Source organism: Molothrus aeneus, chromosome 2, assembly GCF_037042795.1.
Source record: "Molothrus aeneus isolate 106 chromosome 2, BPBGC_Maene_1.0, whole genome shotgun sequence".
Classification (NCBI taxonomy): domain Eukaryota; kingdom Metazoa; phylum Chordata; class Aves; order Passeriformes; family Icteridae; genus Molothrus; species Molothrus aeneus.
Window position 1 is genome coordinate 37756405 of NC_089647.1, and position 18090 is coordinate 37774494.

General features: G+C 41.9%; 1 protein-coding gene across 2 annotated transcripts in view; it reads right to left on the reverse strand.

The window, feature by feature from the left end:
- Positions 1-1004: 1004 nt before the first annotated feature.
- The window catches only part of SESN3 (sestrin 3), a 45401-nt gene continuing 28315 nt past the window's right edge, over positions 1005-18090 (reverse strand). For both annotated transcript variants that reach the window (XM_066544717.1, XM_066544718.1), the window contains exons 6-10: positions 16716-16863; positions 14344-14459; positions 11781-11971; positions 10326-10470; positions 1005-9510 (exon numbers count right to left, since the gene is read on the reverse strand). In XM_066544717.1, coding sequence (XP_066400814.1) covers positions 9424-9510; positions 10326-10470; positions 11781-11971; positions 14344-14459; positions 16716-16863 — 687 coding nt within the window. In that variant the 3' untranslated portion in view covers positions 1005-9423. The remainder of the gene's footprint in view (positions 9511-10325; positions 10471-11780; positions 11972-14343; positions 14460-16715; positions 16864-18090) is intronic.

Sequence of the window (18090 nt, forward strand, 5' to 3'; positions counted from 1 at the left end):
AGGAGATCTTGGGGAATCACCAACACACAAATGTTTTTGGCTCTGGATTTCCAGTGGGAAACCAGCTGGAGAGGTGAGGATGGGGTGTGGGGGAGCAGGCCTGTCCTCTCCTGTGCTGGATACCCCATCTGAGCACTCACACCACACACAGGGTGTGAGCAGGGACCAGAATCAGGGCAGGCTCACTTGAGGGTGGCACTGCCCTGCCCTGCTGATCATCCATGTTCTGGGACTTCTAAGGGCTAAAGCAGGAATTCCACAGCAGCCCTTGGCTTTGAGGAATGCTACAAGATTTTATCTTTTTCACCATGTGCTGGTGACATGGTGCCCCTCCCAGTCCCGAGCTGCTCTGGTGACTGGAGGTGACAGCCACACCACCTGTACCAGGGACCTGGACCTAAGACAAAAGATATTTTCAGAGTTTTGGAACTTCCACTGAAAGCAAATAAATAAGCACTTTATATATGTGCAGATATTTATATACATACATGTATTTATCTTACTGTGATCTGTGCATCCTGCAGCTGGAGGCAAAGTTACACCTGAAATATCCCAGGTCTGCAGCTTGTGTTAACTAGTTTAGTCTTTCTGAGGGAAGTGATCATCTCCCCCAGGACAAACTTCCCTGGTGATCCCTCAGCACTAAGTCACCCTTCTCTGGGGATAGATGGGGCAGGGGGCAGGGTTTGGGGACTTGGGGACAATTTGACTGCCAGGTAAGCTTGGCACTGCCCTGAGCCAGCACCCTCAGCACACATTTCCTCTCACCTTTGCTTGTCCTTCCTGTTTTTATGGCTCTCACCCACTTCTGCCCTGGGGTTTGCCGAGGTCTCCCTGGAAGAGGGGTTAAATAATCTCTGTACTGAATGATACATAAATTAAAACCCACTACAAAGGCATGGAGAGGAAGGACACTTTGAGGCCTGGATTTGTCCCAAAACACAGGATGTTCTGCTCTAGAGATGCGTTCCCCAGCATGTGGCAAACGATGGCTCAAGCAGGAGTCAGGTTTTATCCATTTTATTTAACCAATGAAATTCCTACTGATAACAATGAAAGTAATTTCAGCAAGTATAAATGCGATACAGTTTTAAACAAACCCCATTGTTCCGTACCTATAAATAGATTTTTCAAAACCTCATAAAAAGTGCAGATTTATGAATTGCTGTTAAAATGTTAATACATGATTCCTTTGTTTAAAAATGCGTTTTTGTCTCTTAACTCACAAAAAAAGAAAGTTCCTTCTGCATCTGTTCAGATAAATTCAAGTCGGGTAACTTAAAAACTAACAAAAGTCACACACAAAAAATTCCATCCCACTAGGTCAGTCTGTCCTTTCAAAAAAAAAAAGCAAAAAAAACAACAAACCCAACCAGCAACAACAGGAAAGAAATGACAAAAGCTGCTGTGGGAACCCACAGTGAGCTCCTAGCAGCTGCCTCACCTTGCAGGCAAACCTGCCATGAAAGCGTGGAGCCCGTGGCCTATCCCGGGGGCTCAGGACAGGTGGTGACCTGGGAGGCAGGACAGGAGATGTGCCACTGCCCACAGGATGCTGTAGGGACTGTGGGACCCACAGAGCTACTGCACTTCCTCCCTTCCTGGTGGTGGCAGGGAGCTACAGTATCAGAGCTCTGTCCCTAACCCTCCGTCCCAAACGCCTGCACGGCCATAGCACAGGGAGGCAGGAGCTGACAGCAGCTGGGCTGGGCTGGGTACAATTCACCCCCTGTCCAGAGGGTCAGAGGTGGGAGATGCAATGAAATGCCCCTCTCTGGGCACGGTGCTGCCCTGCCTGCTGCCCCAGCCAAGGGGGCTCAGACCCACGGCTGCCAACAGGGAGCCAGTGCTGCTTCTTACCCCCATGTGCCGGGCTCTGCAGTCAGCAAATCAGGGGCTAATTTTTGCACTCGAGAGAGGCTTGGAAGCTTTTTGGCTGCAGAAGTGCCATGACCATGCTTGTGGTCCAGCAGCTGGTCTGTCCATCCCTCTCATGCAGCGAGCTCGTGCGTGCCCCGTGCACTGGTGAGCAGAGTGTGGGAGGCAGCCTGCAGCAGCCTTAGGGGCACAGGGGGCTGGAACAGACACCAGGCCCCAGCCTTGGCTGTGTTTGGGTCTATGTGTGGTCACACACAGGTGGCTGTGTGGCTCGTGCTTTGTGCAGAGAGGGGCTTGGCTCCCACAGTCGAGAGAGGTCGGCTGGTGCTTCTCCCTGTATCTACAGTGGTATTTTATCTACAGCAGGGTCTGTTTAGCAAGAGCAGTTTAAAGTGGCTATGTTTATCAAGTTTGCTACTTTATGAATTAAAAAAAAAAAAACAAAACAAAACAACAAAACAAAAAAAAACCAAACCCCAACAACTATAAATACAAAGACTCTCACACACCAGACACTTGCAGCCTGCGTGACTCATCAATAACCGCATCAATATTCTGTTAAAAAGCTTATTCTACTTAGAACTATACATAGTACAAGAGAAGTGGCAGTCGTGTACGGGCACGCTACCTGCCCCAGGGTGGCCCACAGTCAGGTGCTTCCTAAAAAATCAAGGAGTTACAGTAACATGGCACAGGACTGCAAAGCCGATCACAGCTTCTGCTTACACTGCATACGAAGTACCAAGGGGAACACAAAAAAGAACTGGTGTTAATACTGATGGATTAAAGAGTAACTATAAAGATCAAAACAGACGTTCACAGCATGCTACATATATTGCTCACAAACTTTCCTTTTTTTTTTAAAAAAAAAAGGCTAATACAAAACAAGGAGTCGGCAGTCTGATTTTCAGTTATGTCGGATAGAAGGTAAAGCATATACATTCATCATGTGGCTTTCCAGCAAAAGGAGAAAAGGGTAAAATCCAGAGATTTCAAGTTTGCAAAATTCCTATTTTTTTAAGCTACAGTTCATATCCAGTTCTGGTCACAGTCGTGAAAAGACCTCTGACTGCACTGCCTAACAGAGTCCAAGGGTTGTAGCCTACATATTATTATTTTCCCCCTAAAAGTGGCCACATCACCCACCACCATGAGCAGGCTGCTCCTGCAGCCACCTGGACACATGGCAGCTGGGCTGGAGGGAAGAGGTTTGGGTCTGGTGGCACGACATGAGCATGAAGTGAGGAATGAGACACAGTTTTTGACTGTCAGTGTTTGGAGCTGCTGCTGTTGCTGCCCCCCAGACTCCTCAGCTGGAGACACAATGCTTAGTGATTGACCCATTTTTCCTCAAAACTCCTTTCAAAGGGCTCATGGGGATGCGAAAATGCAATTCAACAGCAGCAAGTTTTTCTTGGGCAGAATGGTTCCCTTCCCCTACCCCATCTCTGGAGGAAGGTAAGGGTCCTAGCTCTGCTCCCAAAAAAGCCTTCTGGACACCGTGGAAGGAGACATCCTCCACCACCTCCCTATGCACAGGCACACAAAAGAACATCTCAGACGCATCAGGGAAGTTTCTTCAGCTGACCAATCCCTCAATTCCTCCTGCACCGGCCGTATCCCCTTGGGAGCATCTGCGGTCTGTGTCTCCCGACACCAACAGACTGGCTTGCTCCCCACAGGTACTGTAACAATTGGCATCTCCAGTACCTCTAACTACTGTCAGGAACAAGGTTTCTATTTTCCACAAGCCTGATGATACTCAGTACCCTAGGAACACCCAACTCTGTCTCCAGCAGCTGCTCCACAACATGCATTTGGATTTTTTCCTATAGATAAATGAAAAACCCAAATCCACTTGTTCCAGAGGCTGGATGCAGTCTGCCTGGCTGCAAAGCACCCAAGGGACTGCCAGCCAGGTGGCCCTGTAAGCCTGCCTGGCAGAAAGGGACCTCAAATTTCCTGTTCGATGTCCCTCTGAGAAACCTGCACAACTGATAGCTCAAGCATGGGGCGTTTCACCAAAGAATTTCCTTAGTGAATCCACTGCATTTTTACTGTAACTCCAGACACACTCTTTGACTCTGTAACTCTTTGACACACTACTAAGCAAATACTGAGTTTCATCCTTTTGAACCACATTTAGCATTTTCCTGTCCAGAAACAATCTACTATGGCAATTAAGTGTTTCTAAATGTGAGAAAGGGCCTCTGCCCTTACCAACAGGCAGAGACAGAAGAACCTTGTTTTCAAGGTTAAGGCTGGGAAGTTGTCCCTGCAGCTGGGAGGCTGCCTGGGGTTGGGAATTGGGAAGACAGGAAGCATTTGATGCAGGACAGGGGTGGTGGCAGGTTGGAAAATGACAATTTTTCCCCTGATGAGCAGCAAAGGATTAAATATCTGCAAGAGAGACCTGATGCAGACTGGGGGAGCAGCAGCATGACCACCTGCCAGGAAATGTGCTCTAAGGAATAAATTAACACTGATCAAGATGCTCCTGAAGTTTCCTCATACTACTGTGCTCTCTCCATCTCTCACACCTGTAATCTATGCAGTAGGTATAAAATACTACATTAATTTTCATTTGGAGATAAAATGTTTTGCTTACAATTCCCAAACACAGGAAAGCTGGTGGATGCATCTTTTCAGACAAACATAGTGCTGGGGGACATGAGGAACAGTAAACCTGAAGTTCTGGTAATGAAAACTGACATTTTGTCCAGCTCTTGGAATGACTGCTAACAGCAACTAAATCTTACAGCTTTATAGTCAGATCTGCTCTGGCAAAGTTCATTTACAACAAATCCGCTCCCTCTTCCTTTGTTTTGTGCAACATCACCCCTTATTTATGGGAGAAGGATCCAAACATCTACAGAAAGTAACTGAAAGAACATCACTTGAGATCAAGATTTGGGGTATTTCTTTTCATCCAAAAATTTTTGGTTCAGGCACATGCTATCCACTTACTACCACCAATGAATGTTTTCTGCAAGTAGAGCTTAAACAACCCAGCTCTTCTAAAAGGGAGTCCAAATTCTGGATCATGAGCCTGAAATGTATGCCTATGTTCATGGAAAACACACATGCATGAGAAACATTGAGAACCTGTCCTGCAAGAGCAGTGGCTTACAGTTTAACTGCTTTAGGAGAGATTTCTCTAAGTCTACATTAGGTCCCCAAAACAACTCATTTCATTAACAATCACTGTGAATCACATGGATCTGGTGCATATTATTCCTTTAGTCTCTATGGAAATTAATTTTATTCTATTTTATTTAGGTGATTCAGTTTCTTTTAAAATCTGACTCAAACATTCAAGTGGGCATCTTCTAGGATTTTGCTGAATGCCTGGGTGCTTAAATCCCCATTGAAATTTAGGCAGCTAGCTGGTTTTTTCAAATCCCATGAAAATATCAGTAGCACTACAAACAAAAATACATTTGAAGAATCTGGTGCTTTGACTTTCTGCACTCATGTAATAGAGCAACAAAATGTTTTCCTTTTTGTTCTCTTCTGATCTGTTCTAAATTTATACTTATATTTGTAATTGTTTACAAGCACTGACTTTCCTGTCCTTAAAGCTTTTTTTTAATACATAGGAAGAGCTGACAGTGGCAATTCTTTAACTCTTACAGCTGAAGTAAATTCTTTTCAAGGATCAAGGTGTCAGACAAGGGAGGGCATTGTCCCACTGTGCTCTGCACTGGGGCAGCCTCACCTTGAGTCCTGTGTGCTGCTTGGGATGCCACAATATGCAAGATATGAAATTATTAGGGAGCATCCAAAGAAGGGCAAGAAGGATGTGAGGGCTTTGAGGGGAAGCCACATGAGGAGTGGCTGAGGGCACTCGCTCTGTTCAGCCTGGAGGAGACTGAGGGGAGACCTCACTGCATTTACAACTTCTTTGAGAGGGAAGAGGAGGGGCTGGCACTGATCTCTTTGGTGACCAGTGACAGGACTGGAGAGAATGGCCTGAACTTGTGTCAGGGGAGGTTCAGGTTGGATATGAGGAAAAGTTTCTTCCCCCAGAGGGTGGTTGGGCACTGGAACAGGCTCCCCAGAGAAGCCTGACAGAGTTCAAGAAGTGTTTGGACAATGCTGTCAAGCATACGGTGTGACTCTTGGGCCTGTCCTGCGCAGGGCCAGGAGCTGGGCCTCTTGTGGGCCTCTTCCAACTCCAGATTTTATGATTCTGTGAGTTTCATTTTAATGAAGGCTTTAGGACAAAAGATATATTTTGAGGAAAATAAATCCATCTACAGCTCACCAAAATTCTCATAGGACACCACAGCACTGGCTGTAGTAGCTATCTGCACAAACTGCACCCAAATTTAAAATTATTTTAATGAAATTCAGCTGTGGGTAGAGTGTTCTGGGAAATGCAAATGCTTTCTCCAGTTGGCACCTTTTTCACTTCTCTTCATTACCAAAAAAAATAGAGCAAGGACATACTCTACAGCAACACACATTTTAAGTGACTCTGCAATGATAAGAAGCTGTTCATGCTCAAAAGCTCTGTTCCCTACTCACAGTGTTCCCTGTGCTAGCTGGTTAATTTGTACCTATCAGGCTTTCTCTTCAGCAGACAGGAGACTGTACACTTTGGTTTTATGTTGGTCACTGCTGGGATTTTGTGGACTAACACAAATGCTGGTAATTGCCAATTCCAATGAAGGAACACAGAGGGAGAGGATCTACACTTCCAATCATTATGGTACCCTTAAGAAAAATATTAATGAACAAAGTGTGAAGATTCACATTCATGCATGCTTTAAAAATGCAAAAAAAATTCCAAGAACACTTGCACATTAAAAGCTGGCACAGTGTGAACATAAAGCACGCATAAAGCGTATGGCAGCGTTGTCTGACTTTAAACACCTATTCTGAGCAAACATCTATTAAAAATCCCAAATTTGTGTATAAAAACTAGGTTATAAATTGTTGCACTGTAAATGCAATACTTTCAAAAAAATGCCACGTGGAAAACATTTCCAGATGTTTCAAGTTTGCATGTAATATTAAAGAAAAAAAAAGAAATAGCAAACTAGTTGTACAATGACATTTCCTGTGATGGAATGTCTTGCAGGCCATATGGGATTTGATATGGCACTTAGAAAAACCAAAACAAAACACTGGTTTACTACAAGTTTTATGAAGCAATCCATTTATGGTTTCTGTATTTCAAATCTGCTCATGTACTTTGCTCATGAAGGCATTTGAGCTGGCAAGTATATTTCGTAAGGAAAGAAGTAAAGGCACTCATGTTTCCAAATGTAAAACTCAACCTACTCCAGAAGTCTTTGCATTTCTGAGGGGAAACGAAGCCATCATATTAGTTACCCCAATCTAGTTTCACCTCCTTTCCAGAGCTCAACTGTGCTTCTTGAGGACTACTTGACTTTTCAATGCAAAGAAATTTAAAGTAGTACTGAACAGTTCCCATCACTTGAAAAAAAACCAGAAGTATTGCATGAAAACTTCTCTCAGCAGAAGCCATTAGGTATGGCCACTAAAATCACAAGAGGGGGGAAAAGGATCATAACAATTTAGAAAGCAAATCTAAGTTCACACATAAGAGCATCTCAGTATTTCTGAGAAATCTTTGCCGTTAGCTATACAAGATAAATAAATCTGATGTTCTACCCAATGCTCTCTAGCAGACAGACCAGTGCTGTCTGTTGGGTAGTTTTCTAAATAGCCAACAAGACACTTTAAAAAAAATAATTACTGATTTTTTTCTTCAAAAGGTTTTCACATGCAGAGTCTGCAGTCTGAAAGTGCAGAAAAGTGTACAATCATTGGGCTTTCCAATCTGGAACGGACAGATAAAGCAGAAAAAACAACATGCAAAGTCAAAGCAAGGATCAGAAAAAGGAAGAAAAGAGAAAACTAACTTTAGTAGAGTACTGGTCCATGGTTTTGCAAATGGAAAGTGTCAAAATATGACTGGTAGTATTTTTTTTTCTAACTATTCTACAATCACCAATGAAAAAAAAAGTCCTGCATTAACTACTACAATCCAACAGAACATTAAAAATAAACCTGTCCAGTTAGTTTTGAATGTATACCACAGAAATAAAGGTCACCCTCCTCAAAAGAAATATGAAAAAGCCCAAACCAACAGACAAATTTGAAGCAGTTAACTTGTGTTCTACTGGGTAAGTTTAAGCATCTCTTTAGGCACTTCACTGGTTCATTAAATGCAATACAAAATAAAGCTATAAATATCAACATTTTGTGCTCTCAAGAAATTAGTCAAAAGCAACAGAAAACAGCACAAAAGTGTGACATTTTTGGCAGCTTATTTCTTCCCTTCCCCAATCTTACTGGTTGTCCAAAAATGCTTTGTTTTGGGGATGCTTTGGCATCTCGGTATCAGGTTGTCTTAAGCCGTAAAAGCTAAAACAAAACTGCTAGGCCTTAGACAATAAAGAAATTTGGTTTTAAAATTTCTTTATGGCTATATAAGAAGGACACTTTAGCAGTGGCATGTCAGGGAAAAAAGCTTGCTTTCTTTTTAAATATTGCACTTTGCTTTTGTTCACTCACACTAATGCATAGAAACTTTTAAAACTTTGAATATTACAATTTCATGCTATGAAAAAGTTATGGGAAATAATTTCTATACATCCAATATGAAAGAATAGATATACTAGCCTTCCTTTACTTTCCTTAGTTAAAACATTGATAAAGAAGAGAGTGCAAAAAACTCCACAACCCTATTTTTGGTCAGCCTGTGTATTAATTTTATAGGTGCCAACTAAACAAATTGCAACACGTGATGAGCATGGATATTGTCAGGACAACTGAGGGTGACTGTCAGTAAAACAAGACTATGCATGATTGAAACTCAGTAAGTGTGACTGAAATGGCAAATCGTGAGGCCTCTTCTCCTTGCGAAGGCGCACGACAAAGCGTGAATGAATTTTGCACTTCAGTAGCATGCTGTAGGATTTATCAAGATTAATTTCACATTAAAGTGTGCTCGATGTTTGCATCCACATCTTGCATCACCTCCAATTGCTGTAGTAAGACAGTAACTGGCAGCAGTCTCCGGGACACACAGGAGAATCCAGTGGGCAATTCGATGCAGCACAGCCCGCGCGTCTCTGTCGCGAGTCACGACGTGGTGGGACGTTCTCAGGACAGGCAGAACTGATCTTCTGCTGGACTCCACTCATCTGAAAAATGATTGCTTGGAAAAAGAAGTCTCTAAGCACTTCACTTCAGTGCCTAAAGAACAAAGCGCTAGGATTGGATACAATAAAACCAGTTCCAGGATCCTGACCGCTGTGCAGAAATCCAGCCGGAAACAATGCAGAGTAGCGCTCCTCAGTGTTACTTTTGTTATCATTAGTAATGTTAAGCATCAAGAAAATAAAACACATCATTGCACATTACAGCCGCCAAGAAGCACGGCTAAACTTTGACACTAGAGAATTGAATAACCTGATGCTACATCACAAACAGCTTCTGGTGTGTAGATATTTTGAAAGGTCTTTACATACTCAGTAAAAGCCCCTGTACTCCTGGCCAGCGAGTGCTTCAGGTTAAGTGACGAGTTATGGCACGAAGGGCATACAGAAGTTCGGCTTGCATCCGAGCTTCCATCAGAAGTAGATTGACATGAACCTGTAAAAAATTACATCAGCCATTTAGCTCACCTCTGAATGCAACATGGTTTATTCATTCAGGCTGAAAATTCTATTCTTTAGTAAAGTATGGCTGAAAGAAAACTTTGTCATTTCTCTCTGTACCCTGCTGCAGGACTACAGTTCCTCTAGAGACAGCTGTGTAGTGATGCCAATATGGACAACATCCCAGGACTGGTGCTTCAAGCAATCTTCCATCTGAGAAGCCACCCTTAAACCTTTTTTTGTATCCTAATGGAATTAGTTCTTTCTAAATTATATTTGGTTATCTTTACTACTACCTGTGACCGTTATACAGGAGAACAGAATAGGGAACAGTTTCCATGCCAGATAGGCTAGCAGGGACTCATGGGACTCATGCACTGAACCCTTCTCAGGAAGCATTTAATATGATATCTGAAAGCATATTGACATTTTTAGTGCTGAAAAACACCATAAAGTATGCATATATATATATTTAGGTATTTCTTGATCTCCAAATCCCAAGTATTGACATAGTTGACCACTTCTGCATTCTCAAGTTTATCTTTAAAACTTTATAAAAGTGAAGTATCTTTTCTTTTACAGTTGTCCATTCAATTTTATGGAGAAGTGACTCAAAATAATAACAATACAAATTATCTCCAGCACACTAAGAAGTATTTTTGTCAAACTGGTATCTAACACTCAAGGAATGATTCTCATCTGTTTTTCTCTGATTTAAAACAGTTCACGTGACAGATGCTGCCATTTTAGGTGTCCTCATATTTTAATTTTCAAACAGCACAGCGGTCTCTTTGGCTTTGGAGCACATACCTTCTCCGAGTGCTTGAACTGGCGCCAGTAGCTGTCGTACATGCGCTTGGTGGTTCTCTCTGGGTAGCAGGTCACTGTCTTTATGTAAACCTTCAGGCTGCGTTCAAGTAGCTGATTCACTTCTCCATAATCGTAGTCATCATACCTACGCAACACAAGCAATCGTTCTGCTTGATGCAACTTTCTAAAAGCACTGTCTTTTGCAGCATCATGTTCTTAAGGAACTGGAACATTTATCATACATGACCAAAACCCATGTGTTAAGAGAGGATCTTAAAGGCTTAGTAGGATCATAGAATTTTAAGGCTGGAAAAGACCTTTAACATCATCAAATCCAATGGTTAACCCTAAACCACAACCATGTTCACCATTAAACCACATGCCGTATCCACCATTTTATGAACACTTCCAGGGATGTTTTTTCTCCCACTTCTGTGGGCTGTTCAAATGATTTTCAAATCTTTCTGTGAAGAAATTTTCCCTAATATCCAAACTAAACCTCCCCATGTGCTACTTGAAGCCATTTGTTCTCATTCTGTCACTTGTTACCTGGGAGAAGAGGCTGACCCCCACCTGGCTACAGTCTCCTCTCACGTTGTTGTAGACAGTGATAAGGTGCCCCCTGAGCCTCCAGACTAAAGACCTCCAGCTCCTTCAGCTGTTCCTCTTAGGACTTGTGCTCCAGACCCTTCCCCAGCACCACTGCCCTCTCTGGACATGCTCAAGCTCCTCAATGTCCTTCCTGTAGTGAGGGACCCAAAGCTGAGCACAGGATTCGAGGTGTGGCCTCATCAGTGCTGAGTACAGGGGAACAATCCCTGCCCTGATCCTGCTGGCCACACCCTGGCTGATCCAGGCCACGATGCCACTGGCCTTCTTGGCCACCTGGGCACTCCCTGGATCATGTTCAGCTGCTGTTGCCCAGCACCCCCAGCAGCACTGAGCAGCTTCCCAGCCACTGCCCCCAGCTGTAGTGCTGCCTGGGGTTGTTGTGACCCAAGTGCAGGACCCAGCACTTGGCATCACTGAACCTCATACAATTGCCCTTGGCTCACTGATCCAGCCTATCCAGAGCCCTCTGTAGGGCCTTTATCCAGAACCCTCTGTAGGGCCTTTATCCAGGGCCCTCTGTAGGGCCTTCCTAGCTCCTTCCAGCAAAGCAACACTCCTCCCCAACTGGGTGTTGTCTGTGAACTTGCTTAGGGATGTTGTTTTTCCTAAATGAATGATACAGGCTGGCTTCAGAGAAGACATTTCTGTAAAAATTTCCATCCTGACTAATTTTCTGCACTGGAAGGAGAAATTATACTGATATGTCAGCAAAACCACTCTAACTTCCAGAGGTACCATCTCCATTTTAAACACCCAACCTAAAATGATGCTTTACACACGGTTTATTTTTCTGTTTACATAGTTTTACCATGTATTCCTAAGCCAGGGAATTTTTGTCCATACCTGATTCCATACATACAGTGGACATAGTTAAATAAAGCTCTTCTTAGTGTAGTTGTATCAACATCTTCATGTGTTGCCATAGTGTTATATGTGAGGTTATACACCATCCGAAACTTCTCATCCAGGAGATGCCCAATATCAGAATAAAGCCTGTTTACAAGGGAAAAGCCATGATTTTCCCAAGTATAGTCCTGCAGGAAGAGAAGAAAATATATAAAGGCACAAATGAAGTGAATTCCTTATGTCATCTTCTCTACAACTCAACAGTTTTTGTTGTCTGATAGTTACGACTTTATTCTCTTCCAAAAGTTTGCATTTTGAATCCTTCGTCCACATCACCTGCTCCATTTACCCAGAATTCTTGGCAATGAATATCACATTGTGACTCCCCAACCCTGGATATCATTAGCCTACAGGCGAAAAAATCCCAAGCTTCTCCTGAAGTGCTTAGGGAATCTTCTTCTGCTTTTTCACTCTGACCAGTATCATTCCAGGTGGGATTGGCTTTTAAGTTTAAAAACTTGCTCCTCTTGGAGGCTTTGGTGCTTAGCTCCAAACAGAGATGGAATCTACTTCCAGTGAGGATGCACAATCATTGGGTAAAGTACTGAACCATCCCTAAAAAACTGATAAAATCCAGGCTGCTTTGGTCTTAGACAACCACCTGGATTGCAAGATAAAAGCCTGCCTGCTTATATGAGGAATGGGGAATCTTTGCAGAGTGGTGGCACAGCAGGAAGAACCATCCTGCTCCAGAGCAGGGAGCAAGGGCGCTCCGCACAGCCATCACACGGGAAGTGAGAGTGTGCCCACATCCTTGTCAAGTGCTCTATCATCCCATCACTGATGGCATCTTTACAACTGAGGGCATCATCTCCATGTCCTTCCTGTTTCTGGCTGTTTTCCAAAGGTACTGCCAGGCCAGGGTTCTCACTGGGGCACCTTGAAGCATGTCCACTGTTCTGTCCCCGGAGTAGGACAGCGGGAAGAGCAGAACAGTGCTCCATTGTCTCATGGAGGCATCAATAAAACATCTAAAACATGTCACACTATCACGTTTGGCCTCTGGCTGCCAGCACAAAAGACTATAAGGCTTGTGAGAAATATGCCATACCCATACAGCCCTGGAAAGGTGTCCAGGACATCACAAAAGCCTCTGAGAGTCAGAAGGCCCAGAGGAGAACGTGCTGTTGACTAATAGCAATTGATCCCTATTATCAGTGAAACCCCCCACCCAAAAACAAGTTTAAAGACATTCTGCTGTGTTTAGAATACCTTTTGTCTGTTAATAAATTAAAAACCATAGAGACAAAGACAGTTTTGGTTTTTCAGAGTAAGGATAAGACTTATTGCAGGTGTCTGGGATGCTTAAAATTTAAAATTTAAGATATCATTAATAGCAGAAAATTTGGGAGGCTGTGGGTATATACATCCAGCTGCTAAGAGTAGGACATAATAAAGTTAAATTATCAAGGTGACTCCTTTGAATGTAAGCCAGAAGCTGTCCTGTTTATTTAAGAGCAGAGATGTTTCAGTTCCAATTTCAGCTTCTTTGGAGCTTTTTTCCAAGGGAGCCTGCTGCTCCTAAAGTAGTTAGGCAGATTGTCTGATATATAGGCACCGACTATGCCTTATTCTTTTTGGCAGTAATAACCTACTTCAGGCTCATATAAAGACCACAGAATAAATTATCCAGTTCAGCAGAGACTGCTATAAAGCTAAATACATTTCCTGAGAGCGATCATGGATTCTTTATTTTAAAGTCTCAGATACATCTTCTGACCATGGAGTTTTCCTGCACCCACTGTCATTTTAATTGAAGTTCTCTGATTTGGTTGAAGATTCCTTCCATTGGTTTCCATTTACTTCTAGACTGCTTATGAATGTGCTTTGTAAGATAGAACAGAACCAAGAATGTCCCTCCTGTTATATATAATATGAACCTCATGATTCTGGTCATGGCAAAGGATGTCAGTATATAAGACAATCTACACATAAAATGTATATTCTGTTCTTCCAACAGCACTGAGAAATACGTATTAAAATACTGTAAAAACTTCAGTAATCATATTTCAGAATTCCTTTTTTTTCATAGCATTCCAAGTCCAGAGATTTGGTGCACATATGAGAACAATACTCCCCAAATCACTCTCACAGACCTGTGTGTATCCAGGTATTGAAAGCCACTGGAAAGAGAGTACTTGGTAAAGTGACAGGAATAAAGAGTTGCTCCAGTGGATTTTTTTCTAAAACATCTGAAGGGATGGGAGAGAAATTCTTGCTTTTCTACTTTTCCCTTTTATTTCAGATATGTTTTACAGTTTTCAAACAATAATACTGGTAATAACTGAAGTAAGGTGGAAAGCCAAGTACTGCCTTGCTAGAGATTGACAAATAGTGAAAGACTCCATCTCAGGGAGATTTATGCAAGGTTGTGAGTTACTTAATGAACCAGGACAAGAAAAGGAGCATGCAACCAACATACCCCACTATAATCACTTTATGCTCTGTAGGGAGATATATAAACATTCTTTGAGTTGAATGTGCTTTTAAGAGATGGTACCTGAGCTCTGAATGTTGGCAGATGGTCTTCTCCTCGCCTTGCAAAGTCTTTGTACCCAAACCCAGGATCTTCAACATAACGGGAGACATCTGTAGAAACTATTTCATCATCAAATGCTGGGAATAAAACAGCAAAATGCTTTGCTTTAGGCAAGAACATGAGTTAATGCTGACTTCCAACTACCACTCTACTACAGGACTAGAGGACAACTTTAGAAGTTATGCAAAGGAGAAGAGTGATACAAAGGAAAGAAACATTTCGATCCTCATATGCTTATATTGGATACATTACTTTCATTGAGCCCATTAAATGTCAGCCTATACCAGACATTTAATGTACTTCTACAAAAAGAGAAGAGATGGGCTATACTTCTGTCTGGAGGTTTCCTTTTCTCTCTGTTGACTTCTGAGGGAGGCTAATTATCTTAAGTCAGGAAGATGAACATCATTAGCAAAGTCACTATGTTAGCATAAGAAACAAAACAATGGATCCTTGACAGCAGGATTGTTGTACTGATTAGCCTTTGTGTCAGGAATCACACTGGCTCTGTCTGTAAGCTGGAGTATGAGCACCAGACAGCAACACAACACTCCTCTGGTAAATATCAGCTGAAGACTATATGAAAACAAAGAGCTCTACAGCACATCAGGGTGAAATTCTGCCAGAAGCTGTAGTAACTAAGCATATTCAAAGAGCTCCAAAACATATCACTAAGCACACGCAGGTTCTCTATCAGGAGTCAGTCTTTCCCTCCCGAATAAACAGGTGGCTTGATTATGTAACTACCTCTGCAGAAGTTGACTACTGCATAGCTGACTGCATTTGACCCTGATGTTAAAATCATGGCTTGCTTCCACATGCATTGGTAGAACAGTTGCCATATGTCCACTGTTAGCACCTTGAAAAGTCTGTTAATCTAAGAATTGCAGAAGTGCTTTATCTCCTCTTTGCCTCATTAAACAATCAAAACATAACCGTGTAGGAAGAAGCTTGGACAACATCTGCTACAGTAAATTCTCAGCAAAGAATAAAAAAACCTGTACACATACACTCCTCTGCCCTGACAAGGACTGGATTTCATGAAAGGGTAAAGGCCCAACACACACAGACTCCTCAACTGAAATCAGCAAATGGTAAAGAGGAAAGAAAGTCAACAAAACTGTCAGCAATCCTACTCAAAACCCCCTTCTGTCTTGAATGACCCCTTTTCCTTAAACACCTGAAGTTGCACAGACTCATGGAAGTCCTGATTTGATAATGAAACTGCAATGAGTGTCCATTTAACTGCATTGCTAATACTGCCTGACCAAAGGAAACTACAGCAGGAATTTACTATGTCCATTTCAAAAAATCCAGCTTGATGTTGCTGGATGTATCTTCTTTGACAGATTTTTCCATGTTCCTGGAGAGCCACAGAACAATCTCTCTGCTGATCCTCAGTACATTCTTCCTCCCTTTTGGCTCTTTGCACAAACCCATTGATTCTTTCAAACACGTTTGGTCTGAAGCTGTGGAGGCCTAAGTTCACTAAGAACAGTGCAGTAAAATGAAGCATTTTAGTGGTCACTTTTTAAAAAGACACAAGCAATCATCTTCAAGTAGCTTCTACTATGAGGAAATAGCTAGAGATTCTGATTGTCTTAATAATCTTTCTTCCAACACTTTCTTGGGGGAAAAAACACCTTTCAGTCTGTATGAAGCAGCCTGCATTCAGTAGTTTGTTAGAGATGAAAGCCTCCAGAGCATATGAAGAATATGGGAAAAGAAGGTTTCAGCTCAAAATTTGGAAAATCATTTGAGAATAAAACAATGCTATCAATCTCTATCACAAGATGGGCGGTGGAACAGCACAGCAGTATGATCACTCAGAGCAGCAAATTGGTAATGTCCTTTCCAGGTGGGCAGTAAATGGTAAAGTAGTTGAGTCTCATTGTCTAATTCCTAAACTTAATGCCATTTCTGAAAGCTACTTATGAGTGTCATTGAAGTTCTAAGCTCCACAGAACCTACACCTATGAAACATTACTGAATATTTATTACTAATTTATTAATTATAATTAGTAAGTTAATTATTTTTATGATACGGAACATAAAAAGAAAGAAAAATGTACACCCTACTTTTTAAGGAAGCCTACAGGCCTTTTTTCCCCTTAATATACAAAAGCTAAATTCAAGTAGTAAAAAGGATGATATTTGCCAACCAAGAAATCCTAAGATGATGAAGCAAAAGGTAAGACCACCCTTACTACACACCTCCTACATGAAGAGCCAGAATAAAGAAATGGACAGAAAAAGTTTCAGTCACTGAACTAGCCTCAAGCATTTATTTCTGAAAAAGCACACATGAAATTGAACTGGAAAAGCCCAAATACCTCCACTAATTACTAGCAGACTCTCCTTCTTCTCCTTCTCAAAGCGAGTTGCCATTTCTTCCTGAGAGGCTTCTTCATCCTCTTTATCTTCCTGTAGTCTCTTCATCCTTTCCATCAGGGCCTCCAGCTCACTTAAAGAATCTGCAATCTGTAAAAAACACCATGACATTCTGCAAAATTAGAAGATAGACAACCTGTGTCATCTTCGGATTTCATGCTTGACAGTAAACGTTCTCAAAACCAGCCAGCAGCAGCAAACACAAAAACTCAAGCCAGAATGCATTTTGCCACATAGATCATAGACAAACAGCTTTCACACAGCAGGGAGACAGGAGCTGGGAAGTGTTAATGTGGCCTGCTGCAGTAATTTACTGCAGTGGGATTAACAGTGAAGAGGTGGTGTTTGAGTGTGGAAACCACAGTCACTCATATTCCACCACATAGCTCAGGAAAATCCATCTGCGTGCCCTACGTCTCCCATAAACAACTTTTCATACTAAGGAAACTATATTCAGTCCATTGGCAATGGAAAATATGCTTCTGAAGAGATGCAGTGCAACACTGCCTTACAGAAACACAACCTGAGATGGCAAATCAGTATTTTTCTTTCATTATGTGTAACCAAAACAGCCACTTTTCCTTACTTTTGTGAGGAAAAAAGACCTCTTTTTAATAGAAATGCGTCAAAATTTTGGGTGCCCTGTACCTATCATTCAGAATTTTTATAAGATAAATTATTTTGTTTTTCTTTTCCATCTTTTTGAGTCTGTTCTTTTGCCCATAGTTACAACTCTAGCAGACTCCTCACTGCTTAGCAATAAGCACAGTCAGCAGCAACGCTCTGCTCACTAAAATGGGGAATAAGGGACCTCCACAGCATGAGCTGGCATGTTTTACAGCCCAGAAATTTAATACACAGTGATTGAACTGAGTGATGACATGCTTACATTCTACTGGTAATTGTAAAAATTGTATCTAGCAACTCTACTCATAATCCTGATTTTCCATCAAAGGCAATGAGGCTAATTCATCTGTCGGCATTAATTCAAGGGCATGTCTTCAAAAGCATTCTAGAGCACTTTCCAGGAAAAAATGTCCAGTTAATTAACTGGTAATCAAATTAATCAAGTTAATTAACTTAGTAATCAAAGTTCTCTGTTGATTCAGGACTGGAACGCCAGCATGAAGAATTAAGTAATTTTATTTCAGACATTTCCTCCCATATACATGGAAGTGTTTCGAACTGTTTCATGACTGTAGGCCTTGAAGTAAAAATAATAATTATTATTATTATTACTACTACTACCACTACTACTACTACCTGTATTTTTTTTCCATCTTTCTTTTCACTCCCTATGTTAGGAACATGGATGGA